This window comes from Phocoena phocoena, chromosome 11, assembly GCF_963924675.1.
Source record: "Phocoena phocoena chromosome 11, mPhoPho1.1, whole genome shotgun sequence".
Taxonomy (NCBI): Eukaryota; Metazoa; Chordata; class Mammalia; order Artiodactyla; family Phocoenidae; genus Phocoena; species Phocoena phocoena.
The window spans coordinates 7207951-7233436 of record NC_089229.1 but is presented as its reverse complement, the minus strand read 5'-3'; the positions used below and the strand labels follow the sequence as shown (position 1 = coordinate 7233436).

The 25486-nt window shown below is 45.7% G+C and overlaps 1 protein-coding gene across 1 annotated transcript in view; it reads left to right on the top strand.

The window, feature by feature from the left end:
• MEI1 (meiotic double-stranded break formation protein 1) overlaps positions 1-24631 on the top strand; it is a 67313-nt gene extending 42682 nt beyond the window's left edge. The window contains exons 21-31 of the mRNA XM_065886983.1: positions 2729-2894; positions 4009-4113; positions 12616-12726; positions 12998-13158; positions 15798-15879; positions 16067-16242; positions 21504-21585; positions 22188-22294; positions 23243-23374; positions 23568-23680; positions 24469-24631. Of these exons, the coding sequence (XP_065743055.1) occupies positions 2729-2894; positions 4009-4113; positions 12616-12726; positions 12998-13158; positions 15798-15879; positions 16067-16242; positions 21504-21585; positions 22188-22294; positions 23243-23374; positions 23568-23680; positions 24469-24514 (1281 nt within the window). The 3' untranslated portion in view covers positions 24515-24631. The remainder of the gene's footprint in view (positions 1-2728; positions 2895-4008; positions 4114-12615; positions 12727-12997; positions 13159-15797; positions 15880-16066; positions 16243-21503; positions 21586-22187; positions 22295-23242; positions 23375-23567; positions 23681-24468) is intronic.
• The last annotated feature ends 855 nt before the right edge of the window (positions 24632-25486 follow it).

The window sequence follows — 25486 nt, the reverse complement described above, 5'->3', positions numbered from 1 at the left end:
GCTTATTGAATTGCCAAGGTCATATAGCTAATAAAGATCATGACCATGACTGGAGCCTAAATTAATGAGTTTTTCACTAAATTAGATCCTAGAAACATCAGTGGTAAGAAAAAATAGCAAGGAACAGCTTTGTTGTTTGTTCATGTATATATAATTCCTACCATTTCTCCCCAGCTTCTAGCCGCAGGAGAGGAAAGAGTCTAAAAATATGTGGTGGTACCAATTTCTGTTTTTTTTTTTTTTTTTTTTTTTTTTTTGCGGTACGTGGGCCTCTCACTGTTGTGGCCTCTCCCGCTGCGGAGCACAGGCTCCGGACGCGCAGGCTCAGCGGCCATGGCTCAGGGGCCCAGCCGCTCCGCGGCATGTGGGATCTTCCCGGACCGGGGCACGAACCCGTGTCCCCTGCATCGGCAGGCGGACTCTCAACCACTGCGCCACCAGGGAAGCCCCTAATTTCTGTTTTTGATATGTGTAATTAACAGGTGAAAACAAAGCTGTTAATTGCCACTCTTATCAACGCGTGGTCTTTCATGTAGGTTGTTTATGTGTAAAAAACAGAAGCTCTGTTTGTTCCCTGCTTGGCCACATCCCTCTGGTCGGTCCAGTCCCAGAGAGTTCTGGACAGCTCTGGACAGGAGAGACTGTGGAGTGGGCCATGCTCCACCCAGAGCCTTCCCACTGACCCATATGGTGGGGTGCACTACTTCCCCTGACATTCAGCATGGCTGCTAAATGCTAAGTAGCCCCCTTCCTTTTGCACTGTTAACATTTACTAACTCAGGTTTTTAAGGGACCAGCTCTGGCAGTCAGGCAGCTGTGCACCAGTGAAGGAGCAGGAGTGGGAAACTGGTTTGGCCTTGGGCCCTGTGACCTTGGGCAAATCACACCTCATCTGGGCTTTAGCCTCATACTCTGTAAAGTAAAAAAGGTTGGTGGAAATGAACCTCTAGCCCTCTCATTCTGAGATCCTTTCCTTCCAGAGATGTTTTCTGAGTCCCTACAAGGTAACAAAAATGAAGCCAATCTCATCCCTGCCCTTCATTAAATCACAGTGTAGTAGAACTTACAATGCCACTGCTTTCTTGATAGGCAAACTACTTAATCTGTCCCAGTTTGCTCATTTGAAAAATCGGGGTGCACCTAGCTGGAAGAGTTATCATGAAGATACAGATAATGTATAAACAAACATACAACTACAGTTTAAACACAGCACAGTACCTGACATTATCAGGCCCTAATTGAGTGATTGCTATTGATAATGTCAACAAAAATTAATCAATAGTCAATCTAAGAAAGAAATGGAAAATTTTATTTGAGCCAACCTGAGGATTATAACCCAGGAGACAGTCTTTCAGAAAGCTCTGAGGGAAATTCCCTGGTGGTCCAGTGGTTAGGACTCTGTGCTTCCACTGCAGGGGGAAAGGGTTCGATCCCTAGTTGGGGAACTAAGGTCCCGCAAGCCACGTGGTGTGGCAAAAAAAAAAGGAAAGCTCTGAGGACTGTTCTGCCTGTAAGAGGTCAAAGCACAGTGATGTAAGTTTTTGAGACAAACGGTTAAATGATGTGTTATCGACAGTTTACACAATCCAGATCTACATGTACAAAGCAAGTAGTGGGTCACAGGTCATCATGGCTCCTTACAAGATTAGGAAGGAAATTATCCCCTAAGGAGTTGTGCGTTGTGACCCTTGATGAGATTAAGAAAGAATGTTGTCCCCTAAGGAGGTCTGGTTAATGCAGATGCACAGTATACGCCAAAGGGGAGGGAAGAGGCCCAAACGAGTAGAAAAAAATTTTTAATTTTTCTCATCTTGCCATAAAATATGAATTATTTCATCAATATTATAGTTGTTTCTCTGGCAGCTGTGGAGGTTTTTAAAGAGCCAGGCCCAGACACCCCTGTGCTACCCAGTGATCAGCCCATCTGGATTTGTCTGGCCAGTTGCCCTGTAATCATGTCTCTCTGTGTCAGAAGTTGTCTCCCCTGGAAAGGGAGTCTGTGTGTAACCTTGGTTTCATGACACCCAGCCCTAACTGGCCTGTCCAATGGAATAGGCTTGTTTGAGCTGGAAGGTGCCAGGAGCTATCAGTAGGATAGCCTCTGGTGTGGCTTCTGCTGGCTTTGCCTTTAACATATACTCGTTAAAATAACTCTGAAAGCAAATAAAAAGCAATGTTCTTTCCCACCTTCTGAAACCAAGGCCTTTACACCTTGGGGCAGAAATAGCCAGATGCCATGGCAGAGACAAGGCCTGATCTGGTCCTTGCTTCCCTTCCTGTACCCTGAATCTATCCTAACCCATCCTCTGCCTGCCCTTTGACATCTCCATCCCCCGCCCCTGTCTCCCTTAAGGCACCCTCTGGTCCCCTGTTCTGAAATAACCTCTTCTTGACCCTGTAATTCCATTTACAAGAGAGAGGCATCCCAGAAAGTAGAAAGAGCTTTGGGCTTGGATTTAGGAGACCCATATTCAAATCCTAATTGTGCCACTTACTAGCTTACATGAAGTTTGGCACACCACATAATCTCTCTGAGCCTTCATTTTCTCCTATTTAGGATAGACTTATTTGACAGGATGAAGCACGGTAGATGCTGAGTGAGTGCTTCTTTCCCCAGGTTCTGTGACACCATCATTTGGGACCCTTCCCCAGCTCCTCTCATATTCACTGTCCACCTGTCCCTAACCATAATGCCCTCTGAGCTCTGGCTTCCTTCTCTCCTGCTCAGGACCTCATCTATTCCAGTCCAGTGGACACAGCCCGCAAGGTACTGATCGTCCTGAGGACCTTTTTGAGGAGGAATGAGGATGTCCAAGTGGGTGGTCTCATCCGAGGCCACTTCCTGCTGATCCTACAGCATCTGCTGGTGGAACATGGGTCCTCCCCATCAGAAGGTCAGTCTGCAGCTGCTGGGGGCATGTATTGACCTGAAGGTCAGACAGAATGGCATCTCTGCCCTGATGAGGTCTGCTCTAGGAGAGAGAATCAGAGTTTTCCATGCAAAAGAAAAGTCAGAACAGTGGGGCATCAAACTAAACTTTATCTCCTTCCTCTCATTGGAGAGTGGGTGCTCAACATATTTGGTTTGTGTGTGTGGTTTGAGTGTGCTTATGTTTAATGTCTGCATGGGTGAGAGTGTTTGATGTATGCATGCATGTCCCCACCCTGCCCAGCATGTGCTCAGAGCTGTTTATCACAGGAATGGCAGCCTCCAGTTGGGAAGAAAAAAGGGGTAAATACTGGGGAGGTCAGGGAGGCAGCAGCAACCAGCAGGGGCTGGGAAGGGGGTGGATCTGTGATGTATTGGAAGCTCCTGGTGAGATCCAAAAGAATGGTTTCTAAATCTGGAATGGGACTCCCTGGAGTCAAGGAAGCTTGATATTTGGTACAGTATGAAGACACTGAAAGACTGGGATTGGTCTGATTACTCTCAGAAAGTTGAATTTTTAAATTTCAAAGCAATTAAGAGGAAGTAGGTAGAGAGCTGTGGCTCACTTGGTCCAGTTCTGATTGAGGACAGCGGTTTGGAGGTATGTTTAAGGGTATCTAGAAGAGCTGAGTCTTTCTTTCTCAGGGAAGGACGAGCCACAACTAACTAATAATAGTGTTTAAGAGCCATGAGATTTCTTGGAAACACATAGTGGAATGACTGTGAGCACTGGATTGAGATTTGGGTTCAAGTTCTGGCCCTGGCCCTGCTGCTGCGGGGCCTTGGAGATGTCACTCAGCCTCTCTGGGCCTCAGTTTTCTTAACTGCAAAATAGGAATAACAATCCCTACTTCACATGATTTTTAGGATGATTAAGTGAAATAATGAATTCCTGGTACCCAACCCAGAGCTGGCACTCAGTATGTCAGTTGCCCCTCTTCTAAATGAAGAAGGAAAAAGTCAGGAAATAGGGGTAAATCCCAACAAACTATTTACTGCTGGTGGGTCGTGGGTGCCTGTCTGACCTTAGGGTGATCTGATGGTCAATCCACCTGACCAGCTCTCCTTGTTTCTCACAGCCTCGGGGAACCTGCCTTTGCTGCTGAGCCTCCTCTCCTTAGTGCAGCTGAGAAACGAGTCAGAGCAAGAACTGGACAGCATGGCCATGAAGCTCCTTCACCAAGGTGCTCTGGCTGCTTGGGACAGTGCCTGAGGGCCTGGGGCTGGGCGTGCTGTTGGTGTGCTCTCAGTGGTGCTGGCCTTGTTCCTTTCTTCCACCCTTTCATCTTTTTGTAAGAAGCCAGTGGGTCAGTCTACTCCTGTGGGCTTTTTTTTTTTTTTCTTTTTGGAGGAGAGAGAGGTTTATTGCAGGGCTGTGCAAGGAGAACGGGGACTCATGCCCCCAAACCCTGAACTCCCCGAAGGGTTTCAGCAAAGCATTTTTAAAGGCAAGGTGAGGGAGGAGGGTTGCAGGGTACGCAATCAGCTCGTGCACAGTTCCCTGATTGGTTGATCTCCTGTGGGCTTCTTGATAAAGGACCTTCCAGATCTTTCTCTGCTCATTCTCTGGTAATGTTTGGAAAATCATTGTGACAAGCTCCAGAATCAGGAATGCCTGGGTTTGTTCTCAGCTTAGTCACTAATTATGCAACCTTGGGCAGTCACCTAGCCTCTATGAGCCTTTGGTTCCTCCTAGGTAAAATAATAGTGCATACCTGATTTAGGGTTGATACAAAAATAACCGTAGATGTAGAATGCCACAGGATGCTTGGCACAGAGTAGGCCTTCATGGGGTACAATCCATGTATCTTCATTTTTCCTGGCACAAGCTCAGTTTTCCACTTCACCCCACAGCTGACTCAGGATCTGATGATCCAGTCACAGTTCTCTAGGCCTCTTTTCTACCCATACTTCAAACCTCTCAGGACCTTTTATTGCTCATTAATGCGGGCACTAGTTCATAGGCAGTACCCTCAGGAAGATTTGTTGAAGCAAGGTTGAAATTAATAGGAGAAATGGTGTGTCGTCAGTACCTGTTGACTGTCAGGTGGCCACAGGTAAGGATGGTTTTTTTCCCTGCCTGGAGCCCAAGGCTTCTCATGAGAAGATCAGTGTCTAGCTCAAAAAGAGCCTCCAGGCCTGATGTGGAGCTGGTCATGGCTGCCTAACTTATCAGGTTAAGGGTGATGCTCAGCTGGGAGGGAGGTCTGTGTGTGACAAAAACAGCCATCAAAAAGGCCTCTAGGGAATGGACTTGAGGACACGGGGAGGGGGAGGGTAAGCTGGGATGAAGTGAGAGAGTGGCATGGACATATATACACTACCAAATGTAAAATAGATAGCTAGTGGGAAGCAGCCACATAGCACAGGGAGATCAGCTCGGTGCTTTGTGACCACCTAGAGGGGTGGGATAGGGAGGGTGGGAGGAAGAAGCAAGAGGGAGGAGATATGGGGATATATGTATATGTATAGCTGATTCACTTTGTTATAAAGCAGAAACTAACACACCATTGTAAACAATTATACTCCAGTAAAGATGTTTAAAAAAAAAAAAAGCAGTAATCTACTAAAAAAAAAAAAGGGCCTCTAGGGAATTCCCTGGTTGTCCAGTGGTTAGGGCTCTGCACTTCCATTGCAGGGGGCATGGGTTTGATCCCTGGTTGGGGAACTAAGATCCCACAAGCCATACAGTGTGGCCAAATAAATAAATAGAAAGGGCCTCTAACAGGGAGAAATAACAGGCTGAAACATACACGTGAAGTGACTATACATTTACGTATAACCCTTGAGTACTTTTATTTGAGAGCATTGAGGGTAGAGGACTGTAGTTCACAGGTGAGGGTATGTTTGGGGGGCCTGCTTGTCTGGTTGACCACAAGCCAAGTAAAGTAAAGTGTACTGTGGCTGCCAAAAAAGTGAATGGTGGGGCAGACAGCAGAAGCAAGAAGAACTACGGTCCTGCAGCCTGCGGATCAAAAACCACATTCACAGAAAGATAGACAAGATGAAAAGGCAGAGGGCTATGTACCATATGAAGGAACAAGATAAAACCCCAGAAAAACAACTAAATGAAGTGGAGATAGGCAACCTTCCAGAAAAAGAATTCAGAATAATGATAGTGAAGATGATCCAGGACCTCAGAAAAAGAATGGAGGCAAAGATCGAGAAGATGCAAGAAATGTTTAACAAAGACCTAGAAGAATTAAAGAACAAACAAACAGAGATGAACAATACAATAACTGAAATGAAAACTACACTAGAAGGAATCAATAGCAGAATAACTGAGGCAGAAGAACAGATAAGTGACCTGGAAGACAGAATGGTGGAATTCACTGCTGTGGAAGAGAATAAAGAAAAAAGAATGAAAAGAAATGAAGACAGCCTAAGAGACCTCAGGGACAACATTAAACGCAACAACATTCACATTATAGGGGTCCCAGACGGAGAAGAGAGAGAGAAAGGATCCAAGAAAATATTTGAAGAATAGTCGAAAATGTCCCTAACATGGGAAAGGAAATAGCCACCCAAGTCTAGGAAGCACAGAGAGTCCCATACAGCATAAACCCAAGGAGAAACACGCTGAGACACATAGTAATCAAATTGGCAAAAATTAAAGACAAAGAAAAATTATTGAAAGCAGCAAGGGAAAAACGACAAATAACATACAAGGGAACTCCCACAAGGTTAACAGTTGATTTCTCAGCAGAAACTCTACAAGCCAGAAGGGAGTGGCATGATATACTTAATAAAGTGATGAAAGGGAAGAACCTAAAAACAAGATTACTGTACCCAGCAAGGGTCTCATTCAGATTTGATGGAGAAACCAAAAGCTTTACAGACAAGCAAAAGCTAAGAGAATTCAGCACCACCAAACCAGCTCTACAACAAATGCTAAAGGAACTTCTCTAACTGGGAAACACAAGAGAAGAAAAGGAACTACAAAAACAAACCCAAAACAATTAAGAAAATGGTCATAGGAACATACATATTGATATTACCTTAAACGTTAATGGATTAAATGCTCCAACCAAAAGACACAGGCTTGCTGAATGGATACAAAAACAAGACCCATATATATGCTGTCTCTAAGAGACCCACTTCAGACCTAGGGACACATACAGACTGAAAGTGAGGGGATAAAAAAAGATATTCCATGCAAATGGAAATCAAAAGAAAGCTGGAGTAGCAATACTCAAATCAGATAAAATAGACTTTAAAATAAAGAATGTTACAAGAGACAAGGAAGGACACTACATAATGATCAAGGGATCAATCCAAGAAGAAGATATAACAATTATAAATATATATGCACCCAACATAGGAGCACCTCAATACATAAGGCAACTGCTAACAGCTATAAAACAGGAAATCGACAGTAACACAATAATAGTGGGGGACTTTAACACCTCACTTACACCAATGGACAGATCATCCAAAATGAAAATAAATAAGGAAACAGAAGCTTTAAATGACACAATAGACCAGATAGATTTAATTGATATTTATAGGACATTCCATCCCAAAACAGCAGATTACACTTTCTTCTCAAGTGCACATGGAACACTCTCCAGGACAGATCACATCCTGTGTCACAAATCAAGCTTCAGTAAATTTAAGAAAAGTGAAATCATATCAAGCATCTTTTCTGACCACAACACTATGAGATTAGAAATCAATTACAGGGAAAAAAACGTAAAAAACACAAACACATGGAGGCTAGACAATATGTTACTAAATAACCAAGAGATCACTGAAGATATCAAAGAGGAAATCAAAAAACGCCTAGAGACAAATGACAGTGAAAACACTATGATCCAAAACCTATAGGATGCAGCAAAAGCAGTTTTAAGAGGGAAGTTTATAGCTGTACAAGCCTACCTAAAGAAACAAGAAAAATCTCAAATAAACAATCTAACCGGGCTTCCCTGGTGGCGCAGTGGTTGATAGTCCGCCTGCCGATGTGGGGGACACGGGTTCGTGCCCCGGTCCGGTAGGATCCCACGTGCCGCAGAGCGGCTGGGCCCATGAGCCATGGCTGCTGAGCCTACGCATCTGGGAGCCTGTGCTCCGCAGCGGGAGAGGCCACAACAGTGAGAGGCCTGCGTACCGCAAAAAAAACACAACAGTCTAACCTTACACCTAAAGGAACTAGAGAAAGAAGAACAAACAAAACCCAAAGTTAGCAGAAGGAAAGAAATCATAAAGATCAGAGCAGAAATAAATGAAATAGAAACAAAACAATAACAAAGATCAATAAAACTAAAAGCTGGTTCTTTGAGAAGATAAACAAAATTGATAAACCATTAACCAGACTCATCAAGAAAAAGAGGGAGAGGACTCAAATCAATAAAATTAGAAATGAAAAAGAAGAAGTTACAACAGACACCGCAGAAATACAAAGCATCCTAAGAGACTACTACAAGCAACTCTATGCCAATAAAATGGACCACCTGGAAGAATTGGACAAATTCTTAGAAAGGTATAACCTTCCAAGACTGAACCAGGAAGAAATAGAAAATATGAACAGACCAATCACAAGTAATGAAATTGAAACTGTGATTAAAAATCTTCCAACAAACAAAAGTCCAGAACCAGATAGCTTCACAGGTGAATTCTATCAACCATCTAGAGAAGAGCTAACACCCATCCTTCTCAAACTCTTCCAAAAAATTGCAGAGGAAGGAACAGTCCCAAACTCATTCTATGAGGCCACCATCACCCTGATACCAAAACCAGACAAAGATACTACAAAAAAGAAAATTACAGACCAACATCACTGATGAATATAGATGCAAAAATCCTCAACAAAATACTAGCAAACAGAATCCAGCAACACATTAAAAGGATCATAAACCATGATCAAGTGGGATTTATCCCAGGGATGCAAGTATTCTTCAATATACGCAAATCAATCTATGTGATACACCATATTAACAAATTGAAGAATAAAAACCATATGATCATCCTAATAGATGCAGAAAAAGCTTTTGACAAAATTCAACACCCATTTATGAAAAAACTCTCCAGAAAGTGGGCATAGAGGGAACCTACCTCAACATAATAAAGGCCATTGTACGACAAACTCACAGCAAACATCAGTCTCAATGGTGAAAAACTGAAAGCATTTCCTCTAAGATCAGGAACAAGACAAGGATGTCCACTGTCACCACTATTATTCAACATAGTTTTGGAAGTCCAAGCCACGGCAATCAGAGAAGAAAAAGAAATAAAAGGAATACAAATTGGAAAAGAAGAAGTAAAACTGTCGCTGTTTGCAGATGACATGATACTATACATAGAGAATCCTAAAAATGCCACCAGAAAACTACTAGAGCTAATCAATGAATTTGGTAAAGTTGCAGAATACAAAATTAATGCACAGAAATCTCTTGCATTCCTATACGCTAATGATGAAAAATCTGAAAGAGAAATTAAGGAAACACTCCCATTTGCCATTGCAACAAAAAGAATAAAATACCTAGGAATAAACCTACGTAGGGAGACAAAAGACCTGTATGCAGAAAACTATAAGACACTGATGAAAGAAATTAAAGATGATACCAACAGATGGAGAGATACACCATGTTCTTGGATTGGACGAATCAATATTGTGAAAATGACTATACTACCCAAAGCAATCTACAGTTCAATGCAATCCCTATCAAATTACCAATGGCATTTTTTACGGAACTAGAAGAAAAAATTTTTAAATTTGTATGGAGACACAAAAGACCCCAAATAGCCAAAGCAGTCTTGATGGAAAAAAATGGAGCTGGAGGAATCAGACTCCCTGACTTCAGACTATACTACAAAGCTACAGTAATCAAGACAATATGGTACTGGCACAAAAACAGAAACATAGATAAATGGAACAAGATAGAAAGCCCAGAGATAAACCCACACACCTATGGTCAACTAATCTATGACAAAGGAGGCAAGGATATACAATGGAGAAAAGACAGTCTCTTCAATAAGTGGTGCTGGGAAAACTGGACAGCTACATGTAAAAGAATGAAATTAGAACACTCCCTAACACCATACACAAAAATAAACTCAAAATGGATTCGAGACCTAAATGTAAGACCAGAAACTGTAAAACTCTTAGAGGAAAACATAGGAAGAACACTCTTTGACATAAATCACAGCAAGATCTTTTTTGATCCACCTCCTAGAGTAATGGAAATAAAAACAAAAATAAGCAAATGGGACCTAATGAAACTTCAAAGCTTTTGCACAGCAAAGGAAACCGTAAACAAGACGAAAAGACAGCCCTCAGAATGGGAGAAAATATTTGGAAATGAATCAACGGGCAAAGGAATAATCTCCAAAATATATAAACAGCTCATGCAGCTCAATATTAAAGAAACAAACAACCCAATCCAAAAATGGGCAGAAGACCTAAATAGACATTTCTCCAAAGAAGACCTACAGATGGCCAAGAGGCACGTGAAAAGCTGCTCAACATCACTAATTATTAGAGAAATGCAAATCAAAACTACCATGAGGTATCACCTCACGCCAGTTAAAATGGGCATCATCAGAAAATCTACAAACAACAAATGCTGGAGAGGGTGTGGAGAAAAGGGAACCCTCTTGCACTGTTGGTGGGAATGTAACTTGATACAGCTACTGTGGAGGTTCCTTAAAAAACTAAAAATAGAACTACCATATTATCCAGCAATCCCACTACTGGGCATATACCCAGAGAAAACCATAATTCAAAAAGACACATGCACCCCAATGTTCATTGCAGCACTATTTACAATAGCCAGGTCATGGAAGCAACCTAAATGCCCATCAACAGACGAATGGATAAAGAAGATGTGGTACATATATACAATGGAATATTACTCAGCCATAAAACGGAACAAAATTGGGTCATTTGTTGAGACATGGATGGATCTAGAGACTGTCATATAGAGTGAAGTAAGTCAGAAAGAGGAAAACAAATATCGAATATTAACACGTGTATGTGGAACCTAGAAAAATGGTACAGATGAACCAGTTTGCAAGGCAGAAGTTGAGACACAGTTGTAGAGAACAAACATATGGACGCCAAGGGGGGAAAGCCGCGGAGGGGTGGAGATGGTGGTGTGATGAATTGGGCGATTGGAATTGACATGTATACACTGATGTGTATAAAATTGATGACCAATAAGAACCTGCTGTATAAAAAAATAAATAAAATTAAATTAAAAGATTTTTAAAAAGTAATACTAAACTTTCTTTGGGTTATTTGTGTGGAAATATGTTAATATGAATGTTTCAGACATTACATGAATTTCCTAAAAATCTTATGTGTTCTGGTATAATGTCATAATTCTAGTTATTATTTTAAAATGTATATCTCATGAAATAACCAAATTTCCTTGTCAATTGCATTATTATGAACTTTCATCAAATCTTTAACCATGGTCATTTTTAAGTCTTCTGTCATTTACAGACCGTTCTGGGTGTACTCTGATGCTTTTGCAAAAATGTTCCTATAAAAGGGTTTCATCTTCAAGGAATTCATGGAAAAGACTCTGACAAGTACAGGTTTCTGGTAACTGACTATACTGCTGAACTGAATGAATAAGCATGTTCAGAACTCTAATGGAAAACTGATGAATTCCTAAAAGTGCTAACAAAAGATCAAGATGAAAAAAAAATTAATTACATGGGACTGAATGAACTGATGAGGATGATTATAATTTTTGTGACTTTTTGTTTGAATTAAAAAAATAAAAAAAGGGGGGCTTCCCTGGTGGCGCAGTGGTTGAGAGTCTGCCTGCCGATGCAGGGGACACGGGTTCGTGCCCCTGTCCAGGAAGATCCTACGTGCTGTGGAGCAGCTGGGCCCGTGAGCCATGGCCGCTGAGCCTGCGCATCCAGAGCCTGTGCTCCGCAATGGGAGAGGCCACAACAGTGAGAGGCCCTCGTACCGCAAAAAAAAAAAAAAAAAAAAAAGGGAATGGAGACTTAGGTAGGTTTCATATCTAGGATGGTGAGGGGCAGGGGAGCAAGGAGTGGTAATTCCCAAGAGGAAAGGGATGTGCTCTGTAGATGTCTACTCTACAGTGTAGTAACTGCTCGCTGAGGGCTGGCAGAGCATGAAGAGGCGTTTAATCTTGTGAGAGATTAAGGCTTCGTGAGGGAGGTGAACTTTGAGCTGAATCTTGATTGCTGAATAGGAGGAAAGGAGTTAGCCAGATGGAGGTGATGTGAGAGAGAGAATACGGCAAGTTTAGGGAACTGCACATTGATGGTTACAGAGCTCCCTTGTGAAGGTGGTGAGTGCCCTGTTGCTGGAAGAATTCAGAGACTGGATCTTCTTTCTGCTGATGGTGGCAGGTTGGCCTATGTGACCTCTGCAGACTCTCCAACCTGGAGTCTGTGCTGGCATGAGCGCTGTCATAGGATGCCTTTTGACCACCTACACTTGTGCAGTCTGTTCTAATGTGCAGCTGTGGGCTGCTTGCCTGATGTTTGTTCAGATAGAGGGTGTGAACATACCTTAGGGTTTGTCACTGTTTCTTTCCATTAGCCGTAATATCAGGGGTGCTTAGTTTGTGCTTGGTCCCCAAGACTGACATCTGAAATTAGCCAGTTGAGGGCCACTAGCTGTAAGAAGTGTGAGTGCTGGTATGTGCTAAAGCCATGGAGTGCTGAGCACTGGGGCTCCAGGGCACTCTCATCTCTTGCAGTGAGCAAGCTGTGTGGGAAATGCAGTCCCACTGACACGGACATCCTGCAGCCCTCCTTCAACTTCCTGTATTGGAGCCTTCATCAGACCACGCTGGGCAGTCAGAAAAGAGGTGCTGGGGCCCGGGCTGGCATAGTGAAGAGGAAGGGTGCTGGGCAGTGTCTATGGCCCTTGCTGCCCTCAATTTTTCCATCTAAAAAAAATTAAAAAGGGTGTGTGTGGCTGGATCGGATGGTCCTAAGGTCCTTTCTGGTTCCAGTAACCTGTGGTTCCAAAATGAAACTTAGAGCCTTAAGCTGATCCTTTTGTTCATTCACCATGTGTGTGTGAAGCACCCATCGGGTGCTAACTAAACACCGCCTACCCTGCCCAACCCTCTACAGCTGCTGCAGTGCTCTTGAGCAGCACGGCCCTGATAGAGCTTCTAGAGAAGACGCTGGCCCTCACCTGGGCTGAGGAGGGCTCTCCCAGGACGGAGCTCCTCTGCTCCGCCTGGCTGCTCACTGCCTCCTTCTCTGCCCAGCAGCACGATAGCAATCTGCAGGTTAGTTTCTAACCCCTGTTGCTTTGGGGCATGGGTGGCACTCAAGGAGTGACAAGATCTTGAGTTCTGATCCCAGATCTGTGGCTTATTAGTTGTGTAACCTTGGCAAGGTATTTAACTCTCTGAGCTTCATTTTCCTTGCCTACAAAACAGGGAAAAAACATTCAAGGCTGTTGTCAAGTTGGTTTACATTAATCCATTTAGCACACATGGATCGCCTGCATGCCAGGCTGTATTCTAGGCACAGAGGAATAAAAAATGAATACAGTGTATACCCCAGACTTGGGGAACTTGTGTTGTAATCTTTAAGCAAAGCCCTAAAAGGTAAGCAAGACTGTACCCGGCTAAAATAGTGGGGGAAGGGTGCTCCAGGCAAAGAGAATGATATGAGCACAGGCCTGAGGCTGCACAAATTTAAGACTTGGTATATATATTTGAAGGGTGGTGAGGTACTGCGTGGCTGGAGTGTAGGGAATGGACTGTCAGACTGGACAAGAAGGCAGAATCCAGCGTGTGACCTTGAAGTTGTGGGTGGCAAGCTGTGAGTGCCATACTGTGTAAGCTGTCATGTGACCGTTTGAGAAGGTGATGCAGGGAACAGGAGGGCCATGGACATATCCACAGAGCACCCCGTTTCCTCGCAGCCCCTCCCTCTCGTACGACCTTGTCATCCTAGTGCCCTGCATGAGCTCCTCTGTGGGCTGCTTCACATTCAGGTGTTTCCTCCCTAAGGCTGGCTGCCCCTAGTGGACATAAACCATCTCCTAGCCTTTGAGGTATCCTCACACTGTGCCCAGCTCTGTGCCAATCTAATGCCAGGCACACACTCATTTGTGTAGAAGTGAAGTGAGTTTTCAAGTTTGGCCTCTAGGGTTTCAGTAAGCTGTGGCACATCTACGCTATAGCAGATCCTCAGCTAGTTGCCAATGGGGTTGATTTGGGACAGGAACCTCTCCTACTTTCCTATGTGTGGCTATCGGGCCCACCCCTACCCCTGCAGTCACCTGCCTGGATGGAAGCCTGCACCTTGTTTTTGGTTCTGCCCTGGCCCTCAGCTCATAACTAGCCAATTACGTAACTACCTCTACTCTTAAGTTCTCCCCTCTGCCCTAGTTCAGGCCTGATCATTCATCCTCACCACTGATATGGCCTATTCACAGTCTTCTGGCGTCCAGCCTCTCCCTTGCTCTACCACTCCTATCCCTATGGCCACGGTCTGTCCACACTTACCCTCTGCTCACTGTCCTTCAGCAGCCTTTTTGTTCTCCTCATGGCTGCTGAGACCCTTCCTACCAGGCCCCTCTGCAGCCTTACTTTCTGCCATTCTACCCTCCTTTCCTGTCTTCTGACCAAGTGTTTGCTCTTCTCCCAGTCAACTGTGCTCTTTCACATCTCAGTACTTTTTTTGTTTGTTTTTGGTTGATTTTTAATAGCTATTATTTTTAGGACAGTTTTAGATTTACAAAAACACTGAGCAGATAGCACAGAGTTCCCATATAACCTCCACACACAGCTTCCTCTGTTTACATCTTAGATTAGTATGGCATCTCCATACCTTTATACAAGTTGGTTCTTCTGCCTGGAACCTGCCAATTCCACCAGCTAACAAGCACTTTTTTTTTTTTTTTTGGCTGTGTTGGGTCTTCGTTGCTGTGCGCGGGCTTTCTCTAGTTGCAGAGAGCAGGGGCTACTCTTCGTTGCTGTGCACGGGCTTTCTCTAGTTGCAGAGAGCGGGGACTACTCTTCGTTGCGGTGGCTTCTCTTGTGGAGCACGGGCTCTAGGCGCGCGGGCTTCAGTAGTTGTGGCTCGCGGGCCCTAGAGCGCAGGCTCAATAGTTGTGGTGCACGGGCTTAGTTGCTCCGTGGCATGTGGGATATTCCCATACCAGGGCTCGAACTCGTGTCCCCTGTATTGATAGGCGGATTCTTAACCACTGCGCCACAAGGGAAGCCCTAACAAGCATTTTTGAGGAATTGCTTTGTGCCAAGCACTTGTAGATCCAAGTAGAGGAAAAGCTGCCTTCAGGCAGCGTATGTTCTGGGTAAGTAGAGCAGAGCAGACTCACAGCTTTGAACCTGTCACCCAAACTAACCCCTCAGTATGGTCATTGCTTTGACATTAAGGAGCACATTCACGATGCTGGTCCTCAGCTCTTCCTCACGAGAGCTCTGGAGAGAAGAGTGAAAGCAGGTGGCACTGTTCCCTTTTCATAGGTGAAGGAAGTAAGGCAGGCTGAGAGAGGTGCAGTGCGGTGAGTTGCCCACAGCCATACAGCTGGCAAGTGGCAGAGCCAGGATTTTGATTCCGGGCCGTTGGACTCCAGATCTGAGTTAGGTGGTTGGTGGGCTGAAGAGGAGACTGACCCACAGCTAAGGCTGGGAAAGACTCCCTGGTGCAGGAGCTCTCTGAGGATGGGGGACACTTGGGAGAAGCAAGGTTCTCCAGGTCTGGGCTTGATTTTCCTCCTCAAGCTCCTGAATCCAGGATCGGTGAGGCTCACAAGACTCTGTGTGGCCTCCTCTGTCCTTCTGGATGCAGCAGGTATGTGTAGGGGGGGTAAAAGAGATATTGTAGCAGGTGGTTTTCTGCCCAAGCTCCCAGAATGTGGGGGTTATCCCTTTACCCTCTGCCCTGCCAGGTTCATCAGACACTGTCTGTGGAACTGGACCAAGTATTGAAGGCCCTCAGCTTTCCGAAGAAAAAGGCTGCGCTGCTCTCAGGTGTGGGACCAAGGGCCTCTAGCAGGAGAAGAAAAACCTTTCCCCTAGATTCTGAGATGAGACCACCCCACCCAGACCAGTCCATGGTCATCCCTTTATTATCTCCGTGGTCTTCCACCTGTGACAGCGCTGGTGGGGAGGTGGGGAATGAGGCAAGAACTGGGTGTAAGGAGTTTTCTACTTTCAGCTGCCATCTTACGCTTCCTGCGGACAGCCCTACAACAAAGCTTCTCCTCTGCCCTGGTTGCTCTGCTGCCCTCAGGGGCCCAGCCACCGCCAGCCCCTGAGGACACTGTCCTGGCTCCACTGGGAACATCACAAGTGCTGTCCCTGGTCATCGGACTGCAGAACCTCCTGGTTCAGGTAAGGCCTTTGTGGAGTGGGACCCTGGCAGTGGAGCCCACTTCTCCCAGGATGACAGCAGAAAGGGGTGGCTGCCTGTCAAGATCCTGGTATTCCCACTAAGGCCTAGAGAGAGGTCTGACTGGTTTTAAAGTTTCAGTGACAGAAATGAAACTCAAATTGTCTCATAACTGAGAAGTCCAGGGGTCAAAACTGGCTTCAGGCACAGCTGGGATCCCAGAGGCTCAGACAGTGTCATCAGAACTCTGTCTCCATCTCTTGGCTCTGCATTTCTCTGTCAGCTTTATTCTCATGGGATTGGTAGGATGACCAGCAGCAGCTCCTGGCTTATGTCCTTCCAGAAGAAAGAAAGTTTCTCTTTCCTCGTAGTCCCCAGAATTGAGTCTCATTAGCCTGGCTTGGTAATGTGGCAGTCACTATGCCCAAAACATGGGATGCTCTGATTGACCTGCCTTGGGTGAGTGTCCTCTCCTGGAGGCTGGGACATATGGTCAGCTCTCCCTAACTCACATGGACTAAACATAAGAGAGGAATGGTTCTGCAAGAGAAAACTGTTCTTAGAAGGAGGAGGAATGGATCCTGGACAAGCAAAACAGTAGATATCCACCTCAGAGGGGTTTGTGTTTTACAGCTTAGAGGATTCTTGGAGATCATAGTTTATCCAGCAGTCACATACTGTGAAGGGTGGTGGGGGCATGGAGATCAATCAGATTCCCGCCTTTGAGAAGTTAACAGTTTCAGGGGGCGGTGGATGATGCCATGTGGATAAGAGGTGCTAACACAGAGTGGGCAGTGCTGGGTTGAAGGGAAGCACTGCACAGTGGGGGCACAGGACGTACATTACAGGCTGGTGTAGGGTGACTGTGAGGCTGGCTGTCAGAGAAGGCTTTCTGGGGGAGGTGCTTGAGCTGGGCTGGAAATATCAAGTGACTGTCCTAGGTCCCCGAGGGTAGGGGGCATCAGAGATGGGATTGATCTTGATGGCAGCACAATTTCTGATATGGACTCATTCCCTGTCCTTGGCCCTCTGGCCCGTTCCCACCCATGATTCCCTGAGACCTTCTTCTCTTTCAAGGAGCTTATTGTCTGTTATTTTCAAATATGAGCTGGTCACTGTAGGGTGACCAAGGCCCCAGATGTTTATGCTGTTTTAGTTAGACTTGGACTCTCTTTTCCTGCTCCTTAAAGCTTGCCCAAGACCGACAGTCACAGATCCACGTGGTCTGGTCTGATGGCAAGGCATCATGGGCAAGAAGAGGGAGGTGGGGGCAGCCAGCAAACGAGTGAGAGGAGTTGCAGAGACTTCCTCGGGGGGAGGGGCAGGGCCTTGATATGAGTGGTCTCCGCTGGCCGCCCAGATAATGACAGACATATTTGATATGGCTGTTGATTGTGGGAGATTATGTTCAAGGATTGATCCCCACTGGGCCTGTGCACAGGTTGGGGGAAGTGCGGAAATGTGAGGATGTAGAGAAGGCTCCTGAAGTGGGCCCTGTGCGGGCTGTGCGGATGCCGAGTCTTGTCCTGCCAGCACATCTATTCAAAGGCTCTGTGCTCTTCATGGATCAGACCGCCATCACGTATAGCACTTATCTCTCTCTGTTGTGAGTCCCCATTTTCATATCGGTCTTCCCCAGGCTGTGAGCTCCTCAAAGGTAGGGACTGTGTCTGGTTAATCTTTGTGTCTCCTTCCCCTTGTGGGTTCAAATCCAGTTGGGAAATTACGAATCAAATGAGAACCAAAGCATCAGCTTTATTGCTGACAAACACCATAGTAGAATGTAGCTGGGACTTAAGGTCAGAACGGGCTTTTGTTTTAGTCTGAGATTTTTCAAACATACAGCAAAGACGAAAGAATTTTACAGTGAACACTCATATACCCACCATGTACATTCTACCATTAACATTTTACTATGCTTGCTTTATCATATCTTATCCAAAAGGATTTTTTAACTACCCTCCTTCCCTTGGGCCAGACCGGGAGCCCATAGGCAGGTAAATTGTGTTTGCATTTCCATAATGTCCATGTTGGACACTTAGCCAGCTGGCCAAGATCTTAAGAGTCTGAGTTCATGGGAGCATGACCTTTAATACCTTAGTTCTGCCCTGATGGCTCAGTAGGTGTTAAGCTAGCATCTCACTTGTTAGATAAATCTCTCGTTGGGTGAGGAGAAGCCAGTTAGAGGCGGGAGGAAGGGCAAATGCTTTCTCTCCAATGTTTCTGAAAGGGCTGAAGTTCCTGTTTTAATATTCAAAACAGAGAGTGGGAAAATGATTCCCTTATACTCAATACCCAGCATAAAGCCTCCCACAGAATTGGCATTCAGTAATGTTCGTTGAATGAGTGAATGAGGACGCAGAAATGAATATGATGCCATTTCAGCCATTTAAGCACTCACAGATTGTAGGAAACACAAGAAATTATAATTAATGGCAAAATGACCTATTATTTGAATCAAGGAAGGCTCCACAGGAGAGATTACTTTTGAACTGGCTAATCTTAGGTACCTGGGAAAAGGGTGGAAGTGCCCACTGGTTAAGAGTTAATTTTAGATTAGAGAAGGAGAAAGGGCACAAGGCCTAGGATTTGTTTCTAGACCTGCCACCTACCACTCAGGTGTCCTCAGGTCAAGTATTTTCTCTCTGGGCCTCAGTTTCCTCAGCTGTAAAATGAGGTTAGTGAATTAGCTCAACCACTTCAAACTGTAGGTCTTAAAGACCTTACGGATCCTGTGAAGGAGACTTAGGGGTTGTTAAAGAGCGAGAGTGTTTCCCCTATTATACGTTTCACTAAGATATTCACCATTTTTAAAAAAAATATAACAGAATTATTTTAGTATAGGATCTTAGTACAATCTTAAACAGTGGGAAGAATATTTATCCTACGATTTACCTGTATAGTATAAATACATAAATAAACAAGTCATTGCCTGGGATTAATTTCCAACTGATTTCTTTTTTTTTTTTTCCTTCAGTATAGTCACCATTTTTTGAGTGTTAACTCTGTGCCAAGCACTGGTTAAACCCTCTGTATGCATTGCTCATCTTACCCTCTTGGCAGCCCAAGTAATCCTTTTATCCCCACTTAGCAAAATCAAGTAACCTTGGCCAGGATCACACAGATGGTAAGTGACCAAGCAAGGCTTCAAACCCAAGTCTGCCCCATACCTTAACCTCCAGGTTGCTGCCTTCCAAAGAATAGCATGAGAGCATAGGATTTTTGTTGGTATTGTTAGTTTGTCTTTACATTTTAAAAAATCAGTTTTATTGAGATATAACTTACATGCAATAAAATTCACTGATTTTAAATGTACAAGTAGATGAGTTCTGACAAACATATACAGTTTTGTAAACACCACCACAATCCTGGTATAGATTTCCATCACCACAAAAAGTTCCCTTGGACCCCTGTTTAGTCAGTCCCCTCTCCCCTTCCCTGACCCTTGGCAAACACAGATCTGCTTTCTGGCACTACAGTTTTACCATTTCTAGAATTCCACATAAATAAAATCATAAAGTATGTGGTCTTATGTGTCTATCTTCTTTCACTTAGCTTAATGCTTTTGAGATTCATTTATATTGTTGTGTTATCAATACTTCATTTCTTTTTATTGGTGAGTAGTAGCCCCTTATGTGGCTATTCCACAATTTGTTGATCCACTCACCTACTGACAGATATTTGGGACTTAAAGATTTTTGGCTATCATGAATAAAGACTGGAGTACAAGTCTTTGTGAATATCCATTTTTATTTCTCTTGGATAAATACCTAGGAGTGGGATTGGTGGGTCAAATGACATATTAGTTTTCTATTGCTGTGTAACTACATATCACAAATGTAATGGCTTAACACAACACCCATTTATTATCTGACAGTTCTCTACGTCAGAAGTCCGGGTGGGCTTGACCAGGTTCTTTGCTTAGGGTCTCACAAAGCTGAAATCAAGGTATTGGTCAGGCTGGGTGCTTATTTGGGAGAGCTGGGAAAGAATCCACTTCATCCTCCTGTTGGGGGTGGGTGGGTCTTTCAGCTCTTTAAGGCTACACACATTTTTTCTCACACAGCCCCTCCATCTTCAAACCAGCAATGCATGTTGAGTCCTTCTCACACTTCTGGACTCTCTGGTTCTTTTTCTGCTACCAGCCAGAGAAAACTCTGCTTTTAAAGGACTGGTGTAATTAGATTTGGCCCACCCAAACAATCTCCCTTTTGCCATGTAATGTAACCTAATCATGGGAATAACATCTGGGAGCAAAGGTCATGGGACCATCTTAAAATTCTGCCTACCACATATGGTAAGTGTATGTTTAACTTTATAAGAAACCATCAGACTGGGACTTCTCTGGTGGCACAGTGGTTGGGAATCCTCCTGTCAATGCAGGGGACACGGGTTCGATCCTTGGTCTGGGAAGAACCACATGCCACGGAGCAACAGAGCCTGTCACCACAGCTGCTGAGCCTGAGCTCTAGAGCCCATGAGCCACAACTACTGAGCCTGCGTGCCACAACTACTGAAGTCTGCACGCCTAGAGCCTATGCTCCGTAATAAGAGAAGCCACCACAATGAGAAGCCTGCGCACCACAATGAGGAGTGGCCCCTGCTCGCCGCAACTGGAGAAAGCCCGTGTGCAGCAACGACAACCGAACACAGCCAAATAAATAAATTAATTAAAAAAAAAAAAAGCCATCAGACTGCCATCAGTGGCTGCACCATTTTTCCTTCCCATCAGGAGTGCATGAGAGTTCCAGTTGCTTCACATTCTTGCCAACACTTGGTACTGTCAGTTTTAGCTGTTGATGAGTGTGTAGTGGTATCTCAAGGTGGTTTTAATTTGCATCTCCCTAACCCTAAGTTCTTTTCTTATGCTTATTAGAGCATAAAATTTTGTTTGATGAAAGGTTCTGCTGCTTTACAAAAAGATTTACACGCATTGGCTTAGATAAACTGTGTGGCTCTTACAGAACCTGTAATCTGTGAATCTCTTAACGGGGCCCAGGGCCCATCCTTTTCTGAAGCAAAACAGTCTCTCAGATGTAGGTAAATCATCAGTATAAGCACCGTGCTTTGTGTGTGTGGGTGAGAGATGAAACCAACAGAAATTTCTTGATTATCTACAGAGCCACAATCCCAAATCTGAAATTCTGAAATCTAAATTGTTTTGAAAACCAAATGTTTTTTTCTTGGTTGGCACCAAAATCCACTGGTAGCAAAACTGGACGTGAACTTCTCTGGGGTTTTTGTTTTTGTTGTTTTCTTGCAGAAGGACCCTCTGTTGTCCCACGCTTGTGTCGGCTGCCTGGAGGCCTTGCTTGACTACCTGCATGCCCGGAGTCCAGACGTCGGTAGAAACCCTCCCCATTCTCTGATGTTCTCATGGAGGAGATTGGACGGGGCCAGCACCTGCCACCCTGCCACCCCAGACTCCCATCCTCTGTTCTGTGATTCACACTCATTTTTTTTTGGCCGAGCCATGTGGCTTGCAGGATCTCAGTTCCCCAACCAGGGATTGAACCCAGGCCATGGCAGTGAAAGCCCAGAATCCTAACCATTAGGCCACCAGGGAGCTCCCTGATTCACACTCATTTTGTTTAATTCTTTTAACAATACTGCAAGGGCACTGCCATGCCCATCATACAGATGAGGACACCGAGGTTCAGGGAGGTTAAGCAACTTGCCCCAACCAAGGTCACATAGCTCTTAAGTGGCAGAGCTCTTCCTGTTGCCTGCCTCCCACAATAGTGGGATATGTGGTCTCCCTGTGCCAGGTAGCATGGGTGGATAGAAGCCCAGGAGAAAGAAACGCCCCGGGGTCAGCTTGTCCAATGCCCTGCCTTTGCTGAGCAACCCTTTTTTGAGCCAATAGGAGAAAGTTTTCTTTAGCAATGTTCCAAGGCCTTTGGAAAAGCAGCATTAACAACACACGGTTGACTGGTGTTTCCCATAGCACTCCATGTGGCCTCCCAGCCCTGGAATCGGTTTTTGCTATTTACCCTCCTGGATGCTGGAGAGAATTCCTTCCTCAGAGCTGAGATCTTGAGGCTCATGACCCTGGTAAGTGCAGAAAGGATGGTCCTGTGGTCTGAAGAATGCCATCCTCCAAGAAGGTAGAGGGGCTGGATGAGCCTTCACCCTACAAGAAGCCTGCCTAGAGAATTCCTCTGAATGCCCACATCTCCTTTGCCCAGACTACCCAGACATTTTTTCTCATTCACTCATGAAACATTGACCAGGCCTTCCCATCACCTGCCAGATCCTGTGCTAGGTACCAAAGATGTCAGTGAGCCAAATGTTCTTCCTTAAAGGTCCCTCAGTCTAGAGAAGGAGATAGACAAGGAAATTCATAGTTAAAATATGGTTATTAATGGAAGAGTAGAAGATAATGCTAAGTGCCTAGAACATGGTAAGTGCCCACTGAATAAACAAGGCAGCAAGCCTGTGAATGATAGTAAAGTGGATCAATGAATAAATCAATGGTTGGTGTAGGAACCCAGAGAAAAGAGTAATTGCTTCTGCCAGAGCTGTGAGGGAGAAGTGAGTAAGAATATAGTAAGCACCCAGTTAATGCCTGTATTTCTTAAATAAAATGAAAACATTCAGCAGTGAAGGTAACATTTTAGCTGAGGCTTGAAGGATTAATAGGCAAAGAGAAGGAAAAGTATTGCAGGTACAGTATTGAAGTGAGACCAGCAGATATACGAGAATGTGGTGGTGTGTCTGGGTAACCACACATAGTCTAGTGAGAGGGGCAGGGTAGGAGTGGTGGGACTGAAGGGGTCAGCAGAGCAAACTCTCAGGGTCTTGCAATCCTCCTCATTACCTCACCCTCCTGTGACACAACCCCACCCCTGCCTACCAACACTGAGCTCTTGAAGGCAGAGTTCTGTGGGCTTCAGATCCATGCCCCCAGCCCAGTGCTGAGCCCGGCAGGGCACAGCAAATACCTGTGAATGAAGGAGATGCCGAATCACTGCATGTTTGGGCCTTCTCTCCCTGGGCCAGTTTGTGCGGTTCCAGAGCAGCAGCATCCTCTCTCGTGAAGAGGTGGGCCATGTTCTGCAAGGCGCAGCTTTGGCTGACTTCTCTACCCTCTCCAGCACCACACTCCAGGCTCTGCGTGGCTTCTTCCTGCAGGTGGGTGGAAAGGGGGGGATGCTGTTTAGCCACTGTGAGGCCAGACCCTCTGTATCAACTTCCTTGTGGAGGTGGGGAGCTCTAGCCACAGCAGCCAATGGGAGGTCAGGAGTGCAGGGGGTGGAGGGTAGAGAGGGCCTCTATGGAGTGGGCACTGAGAAAGCCTGTCTTCCCTACCCTCTTCTCCCCGCAGGTCCAGAGCATGGGCCTCCTGGCTGATCATAGCATGGCCCAGACCCTGCAGGCCTCCTTGGAGGGTCTTTCCCCCAGGGCCTCCACGGCCCAGCCGCCCCTACAGGACATGATGTATCCTTTCTTGCATCTGGGAGCTTTGGCCTGAGCAGGGTCACGCAGGTAATGGGAAGCTATAGCGTCATGCTTCAGGACAGAGAGTTGCACTGTCTACAGCCCTGTTTTCTACGGCAAGCAGGGGTCAGCGAGAAGAATTAACAGTGGTAGCAATGACAATGACTTGCTCTGTTTATTAAGTTCCTACCGAGGGCCAGTCATGTTACATGCACTGTATCTAATCCTCACAGTAGCTACGAGTGTTAACACAGTTGTAACTTAGCTCAGAGAGGTTAAATGACGTGCCCAGAATCACACAGTGATAGCATCAGGATCTGACCCCAGACATGACCATCTCCAAAGTCATATCACCAGACTCAGAAGGGAGCTAGTCCTTCCCCAGGAGCTTTGGAGAAAGTTGCCCAAGCCCGGTTGGCATAGATGCTGCCCTAAGCACAACACGGTGGGGGAGGGTGCTGGGTGACTGGCAGATCCCTGAGAAAGCCTGGGGCTGTGGGCAGTGCTCACTGGCCCTCTGAAGGGTTGTTGGGGTGCTCCAGAGACCCTGTGGTCTGGAGGTGTGTGTGTGGCCTCCCTGGCTCTCCTCCTAACCCTTTCCATGGAACGTTCCCTGATGTATAGCAACTACCCAGCCCAGGTGTTCAGGTCCCAGTTTTAGAATCCATCCCACTCTTCTCAGGTGCACCTCTGCTCTTGTCTGTTTTTGCCTTTTTGGGCCCTGGAAGTGTGGTTCTCCCATGGCTGGCCCCACCTCTCTGCTGTTCTCCTCTCATGTTTGCTGCCAGCTGCCTGGGAGGAGTGGCTGTATCCCTGTCCCACATCAGAGACTGATCTCAGGACCTGAAGACCCAGAAACAGAACTGAGACCTGGAGAAGACAAAGTCAGGGCACACTGGTTTGGGGGAAATGGATGACAACTGCAGCCGTGCATCTGGAGCCATTTACTCCATTGTTGAAATAGGAAATAGTGATATACTCACATGCCTGTGTGGGCTCTCCAAAAACATTTCCCTTTGGACTTACCTTGGCTCCCTCCAGCTGGTTCCTCAGCCAGGATGGATGGCCTCAGGGAGAGAAGGGGAGGGATTTGTTCTGCTAACACCAGCTGGTTACCTCAGTTGAAGACGTCAGTCAGGCCATCCTTGGGGCAGAAGGGGCAGAGAAAGGCCATGTGTTTGGTGCTGCTGTGGTCCAAGTGCTCTGGGAAGTACTTTACCTGCTGCTTCACCTCAGGTGAAAGTGGAGAGAGGTACAATTTCCAGGCAAGGAAGGTGAGCAGGTCAAAACCTCAGCCTTCCTAGCTGAGGGAAACTGCCCAGCTCAGCTCTTCCCTGGCTAAAGTAGGTCCCCTGTGTTCCTTTCTCTCCCGGCCCTCCTCAGAGCGTGTATTTGTGCACACACGTCTTTCAGTGTCTGCCCTCCACAACTGCCCGCACGTGTTCTGAGCTCAGCTCACCAGGGCCTTTAACTCCCTTCCTGCCTGTCTGCCAGGGCCCCGGTGCCTGTACTTGGCTAGCCCTTGGGTCTGGCTGGACTGACCCTACGCAAAACTGGGCTGAACTCCGTCCTAATGATAGGACAGGGAAGGACCCCACGAACTTGGGTTAGAACTTGGTGGATCCGAGGGGCGAGCAGGGTATGCCCCAACTCTGCACTGCACGTTACTTAAAAAGTGTTAGCCACGACCCACTAAACTGATCTTGACAACTGCAGTTTAAAAAACACTCAGCTGGTACCGCCCTGGTGGTCCAGTGTCTAAGACTCCCTGCTCCCAATGCAGGGCGCCGGGGTTTGATCCCTGGT